This window comes from Glandiceps talaboti, chromosome 3, assembly GCF_964340395.1.
Source record: "Glandiceps talaboti chromosome 3, keGlaTala1.1, whole genome shotgun sequence".
NCBI classification, from domain to species: domain Eukaryota; kingdom Metazoa; phylum Hemichordata; class Enteropneusta; family Spengelidae; genus Glandiceps; species Glandiceps talaboti.
This window is the reverse complement of record NC_135551.1, coordinates 4,369,463-4,389,038: the sequence shown is the minus strand read 5'-3', so window position 1 is coordinate 4,389,038 and position 19,576 is coordinate 4,369,463. Positions and strand designations below refer to the sequence as shown.

The 19,576-nt window shown below is 37.8% G+C and overlaps 2 protein-coding genes across 7 annotated transcripts in view; one reads left to right on the top strand and one right to left on the bottom strand.

The window, feature by feature from the left end:
* Positions 1–804: 804 nt before the first annotated feature.
* LOC144432794 (LYR motif-containing protein 2-like) lies at positions 805–6,250 on the top strand. The gene is made up of 3 exons (XM_078121073.1): positions 805–869; positions 1,546–1,686; positions 4,619–6,250. The coding sequence occupies exons 1-3, from the start codon at positions 810–812 to the stop codon at positions 4,694–4,696; spliced, it is 279 nt and encodes a 92-aa protein (XP_077977199.1). The 5' UTR covers positions 805–809; the 3' UTR covers positions 4,697–6,250.
* Positions 6,251–9,089: 2,839 nt separating this feature from the next.
* Positions 9,090–19,576, bottom strand: part of LOC144433414 (nematocyst expressed protein 6-like) — a 13,772-nt gene continuing 3,285 nt past the window's right edge. For 2 of the 6 annotated variants that reach the window (XM_078121721.1, XM_078121725.1), the window contains exons 2-7: positions 18,400–18,468; positions 16,605–16,823; positions 15,888–16,008; positions 14,000–14,120; positions 12,747–13,047; positions 9,091–11,469 (exon numbers count right to left, since the gene is read on the bottom strand). In XM_078121721.1, coding sequence (XP_077977847.1) covers positions 11,189–11,469; positions 12,747–13,047; positions 14,000–14,120; positions 15,888–16,008; positions 16,605–16,823; positions 18,400–18,468 — 1,112 coding nt within the window. In that variant the 3' untranslated portion in view covers positions 9,091–11,188. Of the gene's footprint in view, positions 11,470–12,746; positions 13,048–13,999; positions 14,121–15,887; positions 16,009–16,604; positions 16,911–18,399; positions 18,469–19,576 lie in introns of all 6 variants that reach the window. The other 4 variants (XM_078121722.1, XM_078121726.1, XM_078121720.1 and 1 more) reach the window with 3 other exon arrangements.

The window sequence follows — 19,576 nt, the reverse complement described above, 5'->3', positions numbered from 1 at the left end:
CATCAAGAATTGTACATACATGTATTTGGAACAGTCTCATCAGTCAACGTCATAAACACTTCAACTTGCAGAACTGACATCATACTCAATAGTACTATTGACTTCTTTCACTACACAGTCAGTCTATTAAACTTTATGCAAAGTGATCAATTATGAACAGAGACTAATCGATCACTTTGCATAAATTAAGAACTAATAATATTGACATTGCATCTTCTTTAGTAATGATATACTGGTTTCAAAAATGAGTACGACTCTCTGCCAACACATGTAAACTATCCACAGATGGTACCTTTAATCCCTCAACAAAACTTAACTCGTAAAAAGTCTTTATATAGATTATATCACATCATCTGAGTTTTAAAGTAAGCCTTGTTGTACAGAACATATATTGGGCCTATAGTCCTTCAGTCTTGCCCATATCATTTGTTCACGAATATTTAAGTTGTACAGCTATAGTGCGTTATTGGACAACTGTCCTGTTGACACAGATGTCACATGTCATGGGGCACGTACATATTTCGGAACTAAATTGCCACAATTAAAAAATAGAAGAAATTGATAAACAAACATTACTTACCACACAACTTCGGAATCGGAATAAACTCTCAGTTTCTTACATGTTTTAGCAATCGTTGTCAATGACTTGACATCACAGAAACTAAAGATATGCTCTAATATTTCGACTGGCAAGTTTATCAGACAGTTGTCTATCCTCGTGTCCTCAGCCATTTTATTTTGAACCACGTAGGTTACAGAAAAAAATTAAAGTAAATTTATCTAAACTTTTTGTATTCAGCTAGAGGGTCATGCCAGAGGTCAGAATGGCAGCTTCCAGACTTCCACCCACAGCACTGTCGTTGAAACAAGTAAGTATTCAGCTCTTTTTTAGTTCATAACATGTTATAAAAAGTGGTGTTTTGGTATGGAATATTTCCTGATGTTTATTCTAGGTGAACATGTCACATGGATTCCTATCAGTTTCAGAGCTCAATGTAAAGTGTGTGCATAGCAGCCGACACTGACTGTGAGTGAGTGTGATCATGTGATTTCGTCTTTCTAAAATTGTGTAATGTGTATGTTTGTTGATGTTGATTCAGAGCGAAAATGTATGGGAAGGAGCTAATACAAATGATATTGCGTTGTGAAATTGTTGTGATATTGTGAAACAATAATGAACATGCAACCGAAACATCTTTACCAAACTTACGCAAGTGACCAAAATCATTGAAAGTGCGCCCTCAACAAATTATATACAGAACTGTGTTTTCATTTGTTTGCCACTGTGTTTTGCCATGTTGTATGGACGATGTTATGGTGGTGGTGGTGGTGGTGGTGGTGGTGGTGGTGGTGGTGGTGGTGGTGGTGGTGGTGGTGGTGGTGGTGGTGGTGGTGGTGGTGGTGGTGGTGGTGGTGGTGGTGGTGGTGGTGGTGGTGGTGGTGGTGGTAGTGGTGGTGGTGGTGATTGTTTATCTTGTGTGTTTATGTTATTGTTTTCCTTTATTAAAATCTATTAGCACTATTTCTTTGTTTGTTCATCTTAAGTTCATGCTGAGACAACAATCACTACAACTATTTAGAGATATCTTGAGAGCCATCAGAGAAGTACCAGATAAAGACCATAGGAAAGATCTAACTGATTGGGCAAGAAGTGAATTCAAGAGAAATAAACATGAGAAAGATGAGGTGAGAATTTTACAGAAACAGAGCAGATGATAGCTTGTACAAAATAATAATGAAGTGTTAGTGTTGACAGGTAACATAGGGTGCCGGTGTTGCTAGGTAACAATGATATTATAGTGTTGTGTGTTACTAGGTAACAATGATATTATAGTGTTGGTGTGACTTGGTAACAATGACATAGTGTCAGTGTTGCTAGGTAACAGTGATATTATAGTGTCGTGTGTTACTAGGTCAATGATATTATAGTGTTGGTGTGACTAGGTAACAATGTTGGCAGGTAATCATAGGGTGTCATTGTTGCTAGATAACAATGATGTGGTGTTTGTGATACTAGGTAACAATGACATGTAGTGGTGTGTTGCTAGTTAACCATGATTTAATGTTGGTGTTGCTAGATAACCATAATATAGTGTAGGTGTTGCTAAGTAACCATAATAATATAGTGATAGTGTTGCTAGGTAAGAGTGATACAGTGTTGATGTTGCTATGTAACTGTGATATAATGTTTGTGTTACTATGTATTCATGGTATAGTGTTGTTGGGGTTGCTAGGTAACCGTAATGTGGTAATAGTGTTGCTTGGTAACTGTTAATGTTACTGGTAACCATGATGTATTGTTGCAAGGTGTACATCTTCTTGACATGTAAAAATGACAGTGTGTGTAGAGCTATCTATTCATACCAGTCTGCTATTTACTGAATGACAGTGTGTGTAGAGCTATCTATTCATGCCAGTCTGCTATTTACTGAATGACAGTGTGTGTAGAGCTATCTATTCATGCCAGTCTGCTATTTACTGAATGACAGTGTGTGTAGAGCTATCTATTCATGCCAGTCTGCTATTTACTGAATGACAGTGTGTGTAGAGCTATCTATTCATGCCAGTCTGCTATTTACTGAATAACAGTGAATGACAGTGTGTGTAGAGCTATCTATTCATGCCAGTCTGCTATTTACTGAAGCCAAACAGTACAATGTGTCTGCGATGTGTGTATTTCTCACTACAATGTGTGTTTTGCTTGCTGCAATGTGTCATTCCATCACTGGGATGTGGGGTTTATACACAAAACTCACACCATGGAAACATCATACATGTATTTTTTGGCTTAGATATACCACACGTAATATTCTACCTTGATATACCAACTGTAATATTCTACCTAGATATAGATATACCACCTGTAATATTCTACCTAGATATACCACCTGTAATATTCTACCTAGATATAGATATACCACCTGTAATATTCTACCTAGATATAGATATACCACCTGTAATATTCTACCTAGATATACCACCTGTAATGTTCTACCTAGATATACCACCTGTAATATTCTACCTAGATATACCACCTGTAATATTCTACCTTGATATACCACCTATGATATTCTACCTAGATATACCACCTATGATATTCTACCTAGATATACCACCTGTAATATTCTACCTAGATATACCACCTGTAATATTCTACCTAGATATACCACCTGTAATATTCTACCTAGATATACCACCTGTAATGTTCTACCTAGATATACCACCTGTAATATTCTACCTAGATATACCACCTGTAATATTCTACCTAGATATACCACCTGTAATATTCTACCTAGATATACCACCTGTAATGTTCTACCTAGATATACCACCTGTAATATTCTACCTTGATATACCACCTGTAATATTCTACCTAGATATACCACCTGTAATATTCTACCTAGATATACCACCTATGATATTCTACCTCAATATACCACCTATGATATTCTACCTAGATATACCACCTATGATATTCTACCTAGATATACCACCTGTAATATTCTACCTAGATATACCACCTGTAATGTTCTACCTAGATATACCACCTGTAATATTCTACCTAGATATACCACACGTAATATTCTACCTAGATATACCACCTGTAATGTTCTACCTACTTTACAAAGACACTGTAATCATGTCTTGCATAGATCTGCATACAATCTGCATTGTTTAACATAAATTAATAATTTCAGCACAGTGGTCATCTTCATGTTCAATGGCTACATTCCTTTAAAAAAATCACATTTGCATACGCAGATGACCTTGCCAGGTTCATGAATGTATATTTTTAAAGCGAAAAAGTCATCAAACTCAAAATGATATAATGTGATCAATATTTCCAAACACACACATAATAGATGGGGTATCACATAGAATGTTATTTCAAAAGTTCAATGAAATCCTTTCTGTAGTAATGTTGTTGATGTGAGATGCTTAGTGAGAAGTACACCACCGCACCAGTCAACATGTTTGTACCCTGAAATCTGTCATCAATTCTCGATACCTGTACAGTAATAACATTTCACCTCATGTTAGAGGGTCAGAATAGAACAAGGTTGACTTATTCTCACAGGCATCTATAGTTTCTGTAATGCATGTGTAGCACATGGAACGGAAGTCTTAACACTGTGTTGATCGATTGAGAGAGTGGGGATTTAGTCTCAGTTTAAAGCTTTGTATGTCCACCAAGAAACTAAACGATGTGCATTATTTTCACAACGTGTCTAAGTGGTACAATTACAGTGGTACAAATTTAGCTGTTTGTTTCTGAGTGGCTAAAGTCCTTGGGCAAGGTTTGAACCACGACTGTGCCTCAGTCAACCCAGCTGTATAATTGGGGACCTGGTAGGATAGAGGTTGCAATGTGAAGGCTTTAATTCTATGCGCTGAAATGGCTGCAATGGATTGTATGCTCCCCGGGGAGTTGAGGAAGACTAAAGGGCTGTTGTGCCGTTCTGATCCGAGCCAGGGGTAATAATTGTAATGCACTTTGAGCACAGCGTGGGAAAGCGCTATATGAGAACCCAACATTATTATTATTATTATTATTATACTATATCAGGTACTGAGAATTGAGATATATCATCAAAGATACTTTTGTTTATTTTGTCAGCTGACCATTAAAATGATGTTATCTAGAGGAAGATTGACGCTAAAAGAATTACAGAGAACTATCAACCTTGCAAAGTGATTGAGAAAGTAGAACAGCTGTGAGGAAGCTACAGGTCAAAGGTCAACTGTGATGTATCATAGAAACTACGAACTGGTTGGAAGACCAAACTCATGGCACCAGACTGTGCAACATGATATTGTGATGGCTTCCAAATGACATAAAAAGGCTTGATTCAACAGACTCCTGCTGTATTTATCTTGCCAAGTTTCACCAATTAAATTGTATTTTGAGACTTGTGTGACAGTGAGTAAGGGAATATTTATGAGGCACACAATTACATTGGCTGTGAGGAACAAGAAATCACAGATGTTCCTTGATGACACAATAAGATAATGACAAGTTAGTTGATATATGCACCCATTTCCTGTGTTTTTTGAATGGCTATGAGTAATTCGACATACCACAATCGAATCATTTCCCCTGGGCATACACGTCATGAGTTTGTTGTCCATGATGTTAATATGACCTGGTTTTTGAAATCATGGATATCACCAGGGATATCACATATCAACATGTGTCACCACTAGGCTTTTATCTCTGGCTTTTATTGTCCTATGTGTAATCATATACAAAGCTATCCAACCCTCCCATGTTAAAGCAATGAATGTCTTTAGGTTAGAGCCATTCTCGCAAACCAGAGCTGTTATTTCTTCCGCCATACTGCGAAATAACGCCTGGATGGTGCCGTAAAAGAAGTCGTGTTTTGCAACGATGGTCAGAGCTAATGGTTAACCAAACCTTGATCATACTCGTCCTGTCTCAGTACATTTCTGTATCAAGATGTGCTTTGTTTGTACGACTGTAAATGACCACTAATTAAAGGCCAATTTTGGATTTAATATTCAAATCTAAGTGTGAACAAAGAAAATACTAAAGTAATGACCCAGAATTGAAATATGGCCCTTTAAAGGCCAAAAATTCAATCCCATGGTTTTTACATTATTTTTATCATATCAGTAGAGCCATAAGGATTATTCTTTTGTTGTGGACAAACTTTTTTGTACAACTCTGGCTGACGACTGTTTTTCTCACTTAGTATTTAATCCAAATCTGAACTTGACCTTGAGTTGTAGAGTTGTGTGGGTGGCTGTGGATGAATTTTAAGTTGCATCTCATGCATCTCAGGACTTCTAGAGTTTCAGGTGTAAGTAAGATGTGAATCAAGTACCAAGGGTGTGTTTATCAAGGAGAGTGTTGAGATGTCATGTTGTCAGCAATTGAATTTTACTGTACATAAAGAAATAAACAAATTGAGAAACAACGTAAATATAAACAGTAGTTGTATAGTAATAAACTGATATCAACATAACTTACAAGCTTAAGTTAAGTTTATGTTTCCACTGGAGGAAAGATGATGTCTACTCTTCAAGTTGTGTTGACAGTGACTTCCACTGATGTTTGATGTGGAGGTCAGGGAAGGTCATATAATATATTATATTACAACCACCATCACATGTGTGCTACTATTTGAGGTATGGCCTACAGCCAGAATGAAATGTGTATATGACCTTTGACCTTGATAGTGACAATCACTTGTGTGTGCTACTATCTGAGGTATGGTGTACAGCCAGAATTAATGTTGACTATTTTGGAATAAAGTTTACTATTTCAAGTATGCAAATATCTGTGTGGAGAGTCACCAGATTTGCTTTTGGGAAATATAGTAACATGTGCTAAACACCTGATATATACATAGAAATATTACAAATCAGGCAAAAAATGTCTCTCCCCCACCCCCACCCCCACCCCCTCTCCAACTATGTTACCAAGAACAAAAATGAGTTGTTAGTCTGTCTACACCAGATGTCAAAGGACAATGAACCACAGTTTAGACCAAGCAAAATAAAAAATAATGCAAAGTGGACTTCATTTTAGACTGTTCAGCTTGAAATATAAACAGGCCCCACTTTAGACCAAAGGGCTAGAAAGCACACCTCAAAGGGTGGCACATATACATATACATATACTCAAACAAGGGGTGTGACACAAACACCCCACCCCCCACCAGATATAATGTAAATTGAAGAAACCAGCTGAGTTTAAAATCATACATACATGTGTCTTGGTAGTCAGCTGTTCAAAATCATACATAACATAACATACATACATACATACATACATACACACACACACACATACATACATACATACATACATACATACATACATACATACATACATACATACATACATAGGATAGTACAACCGACCTGGGCATTGAGAAAATTAAACCAGGTAAAATAAAAGGAGATAGATCACTGATCTAAGTCCCAGACACCGCATCAAAGTTGTTTACACTGAAGATATCACTAATACATATGTATGTCAGTGCCTGGCAGGTAGTCAAAGAGATTAGCAAGCTGTTTAAAGTGATGACGAAAGTACAGTAAGAAAGCTTTCTTTGAGGCTTCAAAAGATCATGAATAAAGCTATCAAAAAGTAAACCTTGCTTTTCACAGAGGCCTGAGAAGAAAACTGAGATAATTGAAACTCCCATTGCACTATCCTTGATGAGAGACACGTGACAATGTACATGTATTCGTATTCAGATTTCTTTTCAGGCTCGGAAACTTAGTACAAGTATACAGATTCAGATTACATTTCAATGGTGAGAACTTTGTCGTGGCTGATTAGAATGTAATCTATACAAACTGATTACATGTAACATAAAAGGTGGTTCTGATTAGACAGTGAGGTAACTTTGATGATCAGTGCTCAATAGTAAATGGTCTGTTTTTGAGACGTAAATGTATGTAAATCCTGTCTTGTATTTGAGATCCGACACTTGTACACTGTTATGATGGTGAGACAAAGGAGGGAGAAGGAGCAACATTGACTTGAAACTCTGAGAGAAATGAAAAGGTGTGCAAAGTGTGGGATATAAAAAAAACGAGGACTAAATTGTTTTAAACTACAAACAGAAGAAAAGAAAGTATTCGTTATCATATTTTCAGCTATAGTCTGATGTTTAGTGAAGTAAACAGTATGAATATGTAATAAAATCATGTGTTGGCAAGAACTTTTGTTGACACAGATGAGCGATGTAGACAGGCCATACCCCTGGAGTCACTAACCCCTGTACAGGCCATACCCCTGGAGTCACTAACCCCTGTAAACATGCCATACCCCTGGAGTCACTAACCCCTGTAGACAGGCCATACCCCTGGAGTCACTAACCCCTGTACAGGCCATACCCCTGGAGTAACTAACCCCTGTAGACATATTATACCCCTGGAGTCACTAACCCCTGTAGACAGGCCATACCCCTGGAGTCACTAACCCCTGTAGACAGGCCATACCCCTGGAGTCACTAACCCCTGTAAACATGCCATACCCCTGGAGTCACTAGCCCCTGTACAGGCCATACCCCTGGAGTAACTAACCCCTGTAGACATATTATACCCCTGGAGTCACTAACCCCTGTAGACAGGCCATACCCCTGGAGTCACTAACCCCTGTAGACAGGCCATACCCCTGGAGTCACTAACCCCTGTAGACAGGCTATACCCCTAAAGTCACTAACCCCTGTAAACATGCCATACCCCTGGAGTCACTAATCCCTGTAGACTGACCTTACCCCTGGAGTCACTAACCCCTGTAGACAGGCGGTCATACCCATGGCGTCACTAACCCCTGTAGACAGACATTAACCCTGGAGTCGCCATACCTCTGTAGACAGGCCATACCCCTAGAGTCACTAGCCCCTGTAGACAGATATACATACCCCTGGAGTCACTAAACTTTGCCCCTGTAGATAGGCCATACCCCTGGAGTCACTAACCCCGGTAGACAGACATACATACCCCTGGAGTCACTAAACCTTGCCCCTGTAGATACCCCTGGAGTCACTAACCCTTGTAGACAGACATACATACCCCTGGAGTCACTAAACTTTGCCCCTGTAGATAGGCCATACCCCTGGAGTCACTAACCCCTGTTGACATACATACCCCTGGAATCACTAACCCATGCCCCTGGCGCCACGGTCACCCATGACCATGCTGTCATACCCACTTGCAATTCAGACTATATATTTGGTCACGGTGGATCAGGCCATACATGTCATAATGTAAGATCTCTAGATTTAGAAATCCAAGGACATGTCTCTGGCCTATACATGTTTTTGTTTTTTTTTAAGGTATGGATTCAAAGCTACCCCACATAGAGTCAATTGACAATACAAATTAAATGCAGGTGGTTTCATTGCCAACTTTCAAGGCATTCAATCTCATTTCTTGTAGCCGTGACTGCATCATTGGAAGTTAATGAACCGAATCAACCAACTAATGGAAGGAGGGAAGATAATATTACTTTAGGCTCTGACCACCAAACAAGGTCTGAGGGTGAGACAATTTATTCGACGACTTCACTTAAAGAATAAAACCACGAATTATTGAATAAAGAAACAGAAAAATAAACATCCTGGGTTTATTTCTGACTTTATTTCATTCTATGGAGATAGTTAAGCCTATATTACACACGTATCTATATAAATATATATAATAATGGTATTCTCTAAACATAGAAAAAATAATATAAATGGATTTATATCTGATACTACACAATTGGTACACTCTACTGTAACTACACAAAGCAGTGCAACTTACTAATGAGCTCTTATTGAATACTAATAAGGATTTGATGTAAGTCATTGACACTACTCAGCGATAGCCTTTTTACGGCGGTGCGTACGTACGTATCGAGGTATGTTAAAGTGCCGTAAAACAGGCTAACCCCAGTGCATGTATTGCCAATGACACTGAAGCACACGTAGTACTACTAGATTTAATGATAACAACAAAACACATAAACTTCCCTGAGCATACAATAATACACGAACATGTTCTAAATTAAGGAAGTAGGCACAATCAAACTTAAAGTCACTACAAATCGGATTTAAAAGCTTATGTGATGAAAGCGGCTAGATGTCTTTATTTTACCTCAGAGCTATTTCCATCGTGTTGTGATGTTTGTTTTGTTCACCTGGAACACAACAAACTACACAAATCGATCGAAATAGAGGTAAATAAAGACATCTAGCCGCTTTCACCACATCAGATTTGAATCAGATTGAGTTCCTACATACATCTAGACACTGTGGATAAATATTAATAAGTACAGTGATGTAAAATACAATGTGATATTAGATCCACTCTCTTATATCTAAGTTGAAACGGATTACTTTAAAATGTATATATATATCTACGATCTAAAATGCTGGCAATGGATATAAGCTCATTTCCTGTATTGAAAGTTGTTGAAACTATTAAGCTATCTGTATGTTTCAGTACCCAAACCAAACAGTGGACATCATGAAACATGCCATCACTGTGAGACACAATGCAATAATGCATGTTACATTCACATAACTGATGATGTCACACAGAAGTTTACATGGAATTGATGATGTCATAAAATGTACAAGGAATTGATGATGTCACCAAAACAAATTACAGAGGATTGATTCGTACACGGGATGGGTGGATACATTCTATGGTAGGGTTATATCTGTACCAGCCTGTTTACAGTGAGATCTGTTAGTTTGCTTCGCTGCGCGCTGTCTGTACTATTAAACCGGGAGCAAAGCAAAATCATAGATCGCGATGTCTGTACTGTATAGATGAACGATAATAAACTCCATATGTTTTTATTTAGCCTCCTTACAGCCCAATGAATTTCTCTGTGTGGCTGACATAAATTCCAGTGTTGACACACATAACGTCCCCCTTGGATAGGGCAATGCCTAATCTCATTCACACCTGGTATACGTTTCAAAACAATCGCAGTGTTGAATGACAGATTCCTTTTAATGGTTCCATTACTAAGTCCAGGCCCTATACGTGTAGGGTTTATTGTTCTGTATAGCTGTTGTTCCATAATATGAATACCTAGGAAGATTAAAACTCAGCAGTTTAACGTTTGAAAAGGCGCAAACATTCCAACAGCAACAAAACGGGAAGTGGGAGGAGGATTGTTTCAAGTTGTTTGTTTCTTTCAAAGTGTTAAATTTCTTTCTTTCATTTCAGTGGTAAAATTGAATTAGTAGATGATGAAATCAAATTTACGAATCAAGTCATGTACTTAGTTATCGAACGTGTTTTTGACGAATAGAAGAAAGATGGCGCTCCTAGTGTCAATAACTTGTATATATTCTCGTTGTGAGGTGATTCGAAAAGACCTTTCTAGTTGTTTTATATTCATTGGCTGTGAATATCAATACGTTATATATAAAGACCACAACAAGTCTTGTCTGCCATGTGTACTTATATTTATACACATGTCACGTTTCGGTTAGTTTTGCTAATATTCAAGTCTTGAATATACTTCGTTCGGGAACATTTAGCTGATGACAGGTAAAATGCGAAACGTACATGTGGGTCTCTTTTACTTCCATCGCAATTGGAGACTAAATACAATTCTTCTGCATCTTCTGTGTGTTTGAATGTTAACACAAAACTGAGAGTTTTAGATATCTATCGAAATACTAATCGAATTGAAATACTGTTCGTTTTAATACTCCCCTTTTGGACACAGAGTGACGGCGCAGTATTGCCATTTGATGTCTTTCCGTGTGGTCCAACACCATGGTTTCGATCGTCGGCCGTTTGGGTTTCTACAGTAGTTGTGATCACCGACACCTCGCCTCTCATCCTTTATAGTGTCGTTGTAGAAAAACTTGTGTTCGTGTGGCCACTGCAGTGTCCATTTCTGACAGGTGATACCTTCTACCGTGTAGTCTAGAGTACCTCTGTATTCTCTGCCATCCCCAGTTTCACTCTCTACACAGACAGCTGAAATCACACAAGTTTATTCATCATTATCACTTAATGAATGGAAATTGACAATTTCCGGATTGGTGTTATTAATAAGATTTGTTTAAAGTGATTACCGTTGTATGAAAGACATCCAACGAGCATACGAACATTTGTAAACTAGCTTCGGGGTTAATGATGTAATCACAGGTAGGGAAAATGACAAATAATCAATTTTGTTCTCGCTATTTTCAATATTTCTACATTTTCTTTATTTTTCAAATAAAGTTTTAGATACTATTTCCTCTATCTCACTGGGTTTTTTTTCATTCTATTTCCTACCTGATATCACTGTCTTATCGGAGTTTATCAGCTTTGCATTAATTAGTAACTTGCTCGAACAAACCATAGACAGTGGAGGGGAGACTCCACTGTCTATGAACAAACTATTTGCCCAAATTAACGTATTATGCCGTGAGTGTAAACATCCGCTGATCCGACTAATGGAGGTAACACAGACTCCTTGTATTTCTTTCCCTGAAGACGCAACATTATATTTATAGGAACAGATATGATTTGCTAGAAGATTTTAGACTAAGCAACATCGAAACTAATGGAGAGTGGACCCCATTTTAGACTCTTCAGCTCGAAAAATCAAATAACCTCTATTATCATCGACGAAAAAGGATAGAAAACAACATGTGTACCAACTGCAAAGGACGGTCGAGGGGGGGGGGGGGGGTCCGAGTACATATTTAGATTATATTGAGTCTGTACGGTTTGGCTGACTGAAAGAATTCGAACCAAGGCAAAAATAAATTAATAGCCAAAAAAGCGTTAGACCAAAACACTTGATAAACCCCACGTTATCAACAATTAGGTATGGAAGTACATTGTGGACGACTTGAAACAATGTATGTACTTATATCACGGGAGGGGGAGGGGGGCTCCAGGCGGTGGGAGGGTGGGTACTGGGTACTGATATATTAAATTTTTATTTGTTGTTTAGCTGTTTGTTTTTTGTTATTAAACAAAGTCATCGACTACCTTAACCCTGAATTCCATGTGCTATATTCTATCCGTCATAAAAGTCAAACCTTGATCAGCCAGGCTTTTAGTCCACTCTACCTTATAAATATATTGATTGGACTGACTATACAGTCAACATAGACAGAATACAGCAACAATGGTACTATGTAGTTGCCATGGCATTACACATGTGACTGACTGACTGACTGACTGACTGACTGACTGACTGACTAGCTATCTAATAGTAATACTAACGACGGATCGTTCTGTGGGTTGACAATACATACCGTTTGCCTCTGGTGGAGTGTTACATCGATACAGGTCCCTGGCTTGGGCTACATCCAGATTACTTAGTGCGTCGCGTTGTCCCATGTCCACGTGCACTTTCTTACCACGTTTGGTAACTTCGATTGTAGCTCGTCCATTTTTGGAGAAGTAGTTAGCGCCATAATGCATGATACTATTATAATCATAGGCAAAGTTACGAGATTTCGATTCTTTTTTGGATAAAAGTCCGAAATTTTCTTCCGCTCCTGGAATAACATTCTCTTCGTGAATTTTAATAAAGTTATCTCTGTCTAATCGACTCTGAAAATAGAAGACAAAATCAATCAATCAATCAATCATTTGCCATACAGTTAGTCAGTCAATGAATCAATCAATCAATCAGTCAGTCAGTCAGTCAATCAATCAATTAATCAATCATAATCTATAGATCAATCCCACAGCCAACCTACCTATTGGTCGATCGATCAGTGGATCTATCAATCAATCAATCAATCAATCAATCAATCAATCAATCAATCAATCAATCATACAGTTAGTCAGTCAGTCAATCAATCAATCAATCAGTCAATCACACCAAGCCAACTAACCCATCGATCGATCAATCAATCAATCAATCAATCAATCAATCAACCAACCAACCAACCAACCAACCAACCAACCAACCGATCAATCAATCATATCAATCGATAGATCAATCTCACAGCCAACCTACCGATCAATCAATCAATCAATCAATCAATCAATCAATCAATCAATCAACCAACAATGTGCTGAGTAGTTAAGGACAACCCATCGCAGATATGACTAAAACTAAAAACCATATAACTTTATGTAGTTTAGGATCTTGACAGTGATCCGAGAACTATCAAATCACGTGACTGATAGTACATTAGCATTATAAACTTTGAGTAAGGCAGCATAATAGAAATTAACTATGTTTTATATAGTTTGCCATAATCAATTCACCTTTCACGGTGTCTTAAGACATCATGGAGTTCAGTGAATACTCTTAATACTTCCGAACTCATATATTGAACCAGTAATCCGTTCTTATATAGCTAATAAGTTCTCATCTCGACATTTGAGACAACAATATTGTTGTTGTGCCTCGTGTCAATACTCGCCGGGTTCGAAATGTTCTGTCGTAGATATTTCAACCCACAGTCTTCATTATATACTACTGCTAATCAGTGCATATTCATACTTGGTAATTTCAGATTAAATTTCATAGTACATTCTATGCAATAATTACCTGCTCGTGCCAGAACCCTAATGCATGTCCGATTTCATGGGCCACTGTTCCCATATGTTCGCATCCAAATCCAACGGATATTTTCTGTTTACCTCTCTGTCTTCCAACATACGACCAGCACCTGTTGGAAGTGAATCATGCAAAGATTCGTCATACCGAGAACACTTTATATGTTGAACTGTGCCAATGTATCAATTCATACAGACTAATTGAACTGACCAGTGAAATGAATGAGATGTTTACCCCAATGATGTATAAACTAGGTCAGATTATATATCAGGTAGGCATTGATGTGATTTCCATTGTCATACAAGTACAGTAACACTTTACTTAGATAGCCAGTATCTATATAACCAGTCATGGTGAATTTCAGCGAGTTTCCTTAACCACGGACTCATTACATTTTAAATTTGTATATATTGCGACTTGATGATTGCATTTTAGTGTTCCATACGGTGATAGCTTTATTTTAAAGATACATCCTGTAGTCATGACAACAAGTTTCGGCGAAGAGTTTCTGGGCTATGTTTTATTCAACACAACCACATCACATAGAAGGACGTCAATTCCGTTACGATGAAAAATTATCATGTGAACGTAGTTTACGGTTAAACTACATGAGAGTCAACGGGAAAGTACACTAGTCAATTTTTTTATTTTTATCGCCCTTTTTATAAACTCACAGAAATGGTTGTTTATACTTAGTTTGATTTAATACAATACACTACTATTATAGTTCAATGACCCTTTCCCTATGGCTATCCAAATACCCATTACGTCTCTTTCCTTGCTAGACCTCCCTAGACTAACACATTGAGTGGTATTACAATCCTGCCATGTTGTGCATTTAAAAAAAACTTCTTCCTCAGCATATATCATAGTTTCCAGTTGAAGACGCATTCGTCGTTTTTTTTTCCATTTTTATAGATTTTCGGCTACTTATGTGCCAAAAGTTCTCAAACAGAGACATTGAAATTCTCTCACCCGTTCAAACGAATCATCTAAGGCTATATATATGTGTGTGTGTACAAGAATGTGCTGACATATTCGTGTTCAATATAATTATGTATGCTATAACATTTTACAGCTCAACTCTGATAACCACTGCCCAAATTATAATCGTATGCTCCCTCGAAGTTGCCACGTTAGCGGCAAAATGTGCTCTGGTGTGCAAGAAGAACTGCTATGGCCTTCAGCTATATACAGTGACTTCAATGTCCTTCCATATAACACTGAACTAATTACTTCAAAGTAACTTAAGATTAAAACACCTCCTGTCATCACAGTGACGGTCATAGAATATCCCAATCTGGTCAAAAATCGTTTAAAGTCGTCTGTTTTGTTCTGGGTTATGGCCGCGGAGCAAAACAAACAACACAAAACGATGGAAATAGAGGTAAATAAAGACATCTAGCCGCTTTCACAACATCAGATTTTAACCAGATTGAGAATTCCCTAGAGAGTCGGTCAGCCTGACTAAATTGACAACATATGGTGAGGTGACCCTAACACCAAGGATACCACATAGTGAGACATGTCCACAATCTGTCGGAGAAGTTCCCTCAGATTGATACCGGTGTATAATGTATCTGATGTCCTTTGGTTTCTTACAGCATCCTTCAATACCATATGTGTCCTTCATTACAAAGGTTACCTCATTACCGTGAACCTAATCTGAGGTCTATTCTCAGCCAAAGGTCCATTTCTGAATAAAGATTTAAAATAAGACTGGGGAAAAGTTGGTCCATATGAAAACAATAATCCCATGTAATCCTCATGACTTTATTTGTAAGATAACACGAACCTAGGATTGAATCATGGGCATTTAAACATTATATGCCTATAGCCGGTAATGAAATATAGACACAGAATATACTATACTACTTACCCATAATCAGAAACAAAATGTATATAATCTTTGTCCTCGGGTTGTTTTTTATGGAATCGAATACACGTGGTATTCTCCCAATGATCCAAGGCAAGCTGGATAGCTTGTTTTGCGGCCTCACCTACCAGACAAAGATGACAAAGATACAGACATTACTCCAAAATGGTCTTGTCATTACATCTATATTGTTGTGATTCAACTTAAGGAAGGGCATTTTGAAACGTATATTGACATGGTAACACAGTCATCACTATAAAAAAATGGGGAGAAAGACCATAGGAAAAGAACCCGAATGTAAAGTTTCTAACTAATCCGAACTAGACTACTACTGTGTGATTTTTCATATTGTGTATACTAATAGTAGTACGCCTTCTCTTAATGTGTTCTGACTCGTGTGTGCTCAGAGTTTCAAACATCGTCGATCCTTCTACAGACATTTATTGTAGAGCTTAGATCTCTAAAAGCGAACGATTTCACACAAGGCACACGAACAGAATCAAAGACAACACTAATTTGTACTTGAAGAAATAACATATTATTGGAATTTGTCAGTCTGATGAAGTCGTCGAAAACTCTATTTGCTAAGAAAACCTTGTGTGTTACAATCTTTGCAAACCAAGATGTTACATAAAGTTTTAAATTTGATTTTTGATATTTTGGTAGGTAAAGTTGTCATGATGTCATAACTATAACGATCACAGTAAAGAGTTAACATACTCAAATCACGATGTATTTGGATAGGTACTTTGCCGTCAGTCCACAGCAGCTTTGCACTCCTTGCAATGGCTCTCCTAATCCGACCCTTGCTGCGAGTCTTAAAGGCCGCCAACATTTGTGGCTTCATAACGATATCTCCTTCATAGAACGGCGACTGGTAGCGTTTTGGTATGGGTACATGAAATCTTCCATTGCCTGCAGGGTCGAGGAATCGACGAGCTGTTGGAGTGCGTGCCACAAGATGAAAACTTAGACCCTGGTCGCTATGACTTTTAACCTCTCCATTGCCGAGTATTTTCCTGTAGACTATTGATTGAATGTAATTTTTGACACATCTAAAATTTATTTTAGCCCAAAACCATTGTAAGTATGGTCCGTGTTGGTGAATTGGGTAAAAATGGTGCTTCGAACTTGAAAAAGGATCATATAAACGACCATTGGCAAAAAATGGTGTGCATTTTTTTCACTAGGTACTACTTACAGTGGAGGGGTTGACGATACATTCGTAGTGTTGGTACTTCTACTGGGCAACGACATCAAACATGGCATGTCATGCATATCGTGTTTTATTAGTTTGCAGTATCCAAACACAAAGATACAATACAAGATGAACAATTTCGTAGTTAAGTCTGACGTAGGCGAGAGTTCACTTGTCAACGCCATCAAATTTTAAAACATGTGCACCAATAACTTCGATAAGGTAAAAACTTAGAAATTTGCATTTGTTTTTCTCTAGAACTGCCTTCAACGGTGAAATATTTGTAAATTTAATGAAATTGGATTTAATCTTGCATTTGTTCGAATCGCTTGGATTGTATTGAGCAAACAAGTTAGTATACGTGTATATTAGCTTATAAATTACAAACAGCACAGGGAAGGACTGAATTGGAATACTTTGGGGGTGTTATAGGGATTGGCGTTAGCAGTTAGTCGTGAAGACAGAGAGACAGACAGGCGCGCGCGTATACACACACGCGCGCGCGCGCGCGCGCAAGCACCAGTGAAAACACAACAACTACGAACATTTTTCAGTTTTCATCTTAGGGCACGTTGTAGAACAGCATCTATTGAACCATGGAAATTCATAAAGATGTTTAACTTAGATAACATAAATACATATACATGACGGACATGGAAAATACACGTGTAGAAGGGAATCAAAACACAGGTATCTACAACATGCTAGGTATGGTATGGTAAGTACGGAACCGTGTATTAGTATCACATTGAAATGAAAGGTGATTCTGCCACAAAACGGCTTCAAAATGACAAATAAATCCCTTTTATCGTCACAAATAATTGACATAAAAATTAAAAATCTGCAAGAAAAATTTGTGTTTTCTCCACAGTTTTGCTTGTTGTGACGTGTATCAATAAATTCACATTGCCACCACAAAAACCACTTGAGATGAACATTATGTTATAATGTGATTCAGTACGTTGTAACTCGATATAAGAAATGTGCTGACATCTTAAATAAATAGTAAACAAAAAAAGCAATTGTGATAAATAGAATATATTGTTGAGCTTGACAATTAAATTCACAAATAAAGTTATCCGCATTCTAATTTGATAAACCGAATGTCAACTTTATACGGGTTTACATCAGTTTGACAGTTTCCTTGGAAACAAGATGACGAATCTCACAATTCCGTTCATGTAGTTTCAGTAGCGACCAACATAAATTTCCGGCATATAGCCAAGTTCTAAAGATTTATCTCTGTTGTGAAATTGAATTTTAAAAACCGCGGATACAGGAATTTACGCCACGGTTACCATGGAGTCGAATACTTACTATCCATCTGGGGACCTTTTTTTCTTTTAGGACACATACCCTGCTTCTGAAAGAACTTGGGACATGATCCTGCAGTAAAAAATAACGATTGTACATTAAATCTAATTGTATTATGTTTACTCCATGTGTTGTGACCAATTAACATACTTGGTATCAATATACTCACATCTGATAATAGGTTTCGCATTTTTCATTTTCTTGTATTTTAGTCATATTACAAGCATATCCTTGTCTACCCCCCCCCCCCCTGCCTGGGGTCAGAGTCTGTGGCATAATGAGTAGCCTCATCATACGCTAATAACAACATTGTCTAGAAACTATCCGTGGTTTTGATCTCTCTCTCTCTCTCTCTCTCTCTCTCTCTCTCTCTCTCTCTCTCTCTCTCTCTCTCTCTCTCTCTCTCTCTCTCTCTCTCTCTCTCTCTCTCTCTCTCTCTCTCTCTCTCTCTCTCCCCCCCATGTCTAGTTAAATGGACGAAAAATCTAGTTTCACTACATGCTGACAGAAATGTGAACAGCATATGTCAGTAGTAATCGCACATTGACATGTGTGGTTTGTCTACATACATCCATTTGACCCGACAATGAGAAAAATCGAAACCACAGATAGCTTTTAGACTAATAACAACATGCAAGGTACAAAATTACAAATTGCAGAGCATTACTATAGCTTTAAGCTGCAGAACATTCTACACTTGGGTGACGGTGAAGATTAAAGTGTGCTCTTTGTACCAAATGAACGACGGTGTGGTACCAATAGCAACGAGTTGAGAGGCATTGGTATCCAAATATTTGTACGCGAAATTTTAATACGATCTGTATGTGTGTGTTTTGTGTATCTATTGTCGGAAGAGGAGACAGTGTACATTTTAGCTGAAAACAGTTCTCTAACAATGGCATTCTTTTTGGCATTTCGCTGTTTTGTGCTACTGTGCTACTTCATGTCATTGTATTAGCCGGTCGCACATTCACTCTTATGTATCACGTGTTATTGGTATGTCTGTGACGTCATGTGTTATGCAGTGATGACAAAGTGACGGAAGATAATTGAGACGTGAATGGCAAACAATTTTGAAAAAGTAATAATAGTGAAGGGGGGAAGCGGTAAGTAATAGAGTACAGTCAGGAAAAAAACATGATCATAAACAAATTAAATGTTCTATGTAAAAGAAATTCTT

Excerpts from the sequence above, each read along its gene's own strand:
- LOC144432794 (XM_078121073.1), top strand. The coding sequence starts at position 810 with ATGCCAGAGGTCAGAATGGCAGCTTCCAGACTTCCACCCACAGCACTG. Across the intron at positions 870-1,545 it reads CAGCACTGTCGTTGAAACAA|TTCATGCTGAGACAACAATC; the intron begins GTAAGTATTCAG and ends GTTCATCTTAAG. Across the intron at positions 1,687-4,618 it reads ATAAACATGAGAAAGATGAG|CTGACCATTAAAATGATGTT; the intron begins GTGAGAATTTTA and ends TTATTTTGTCAG.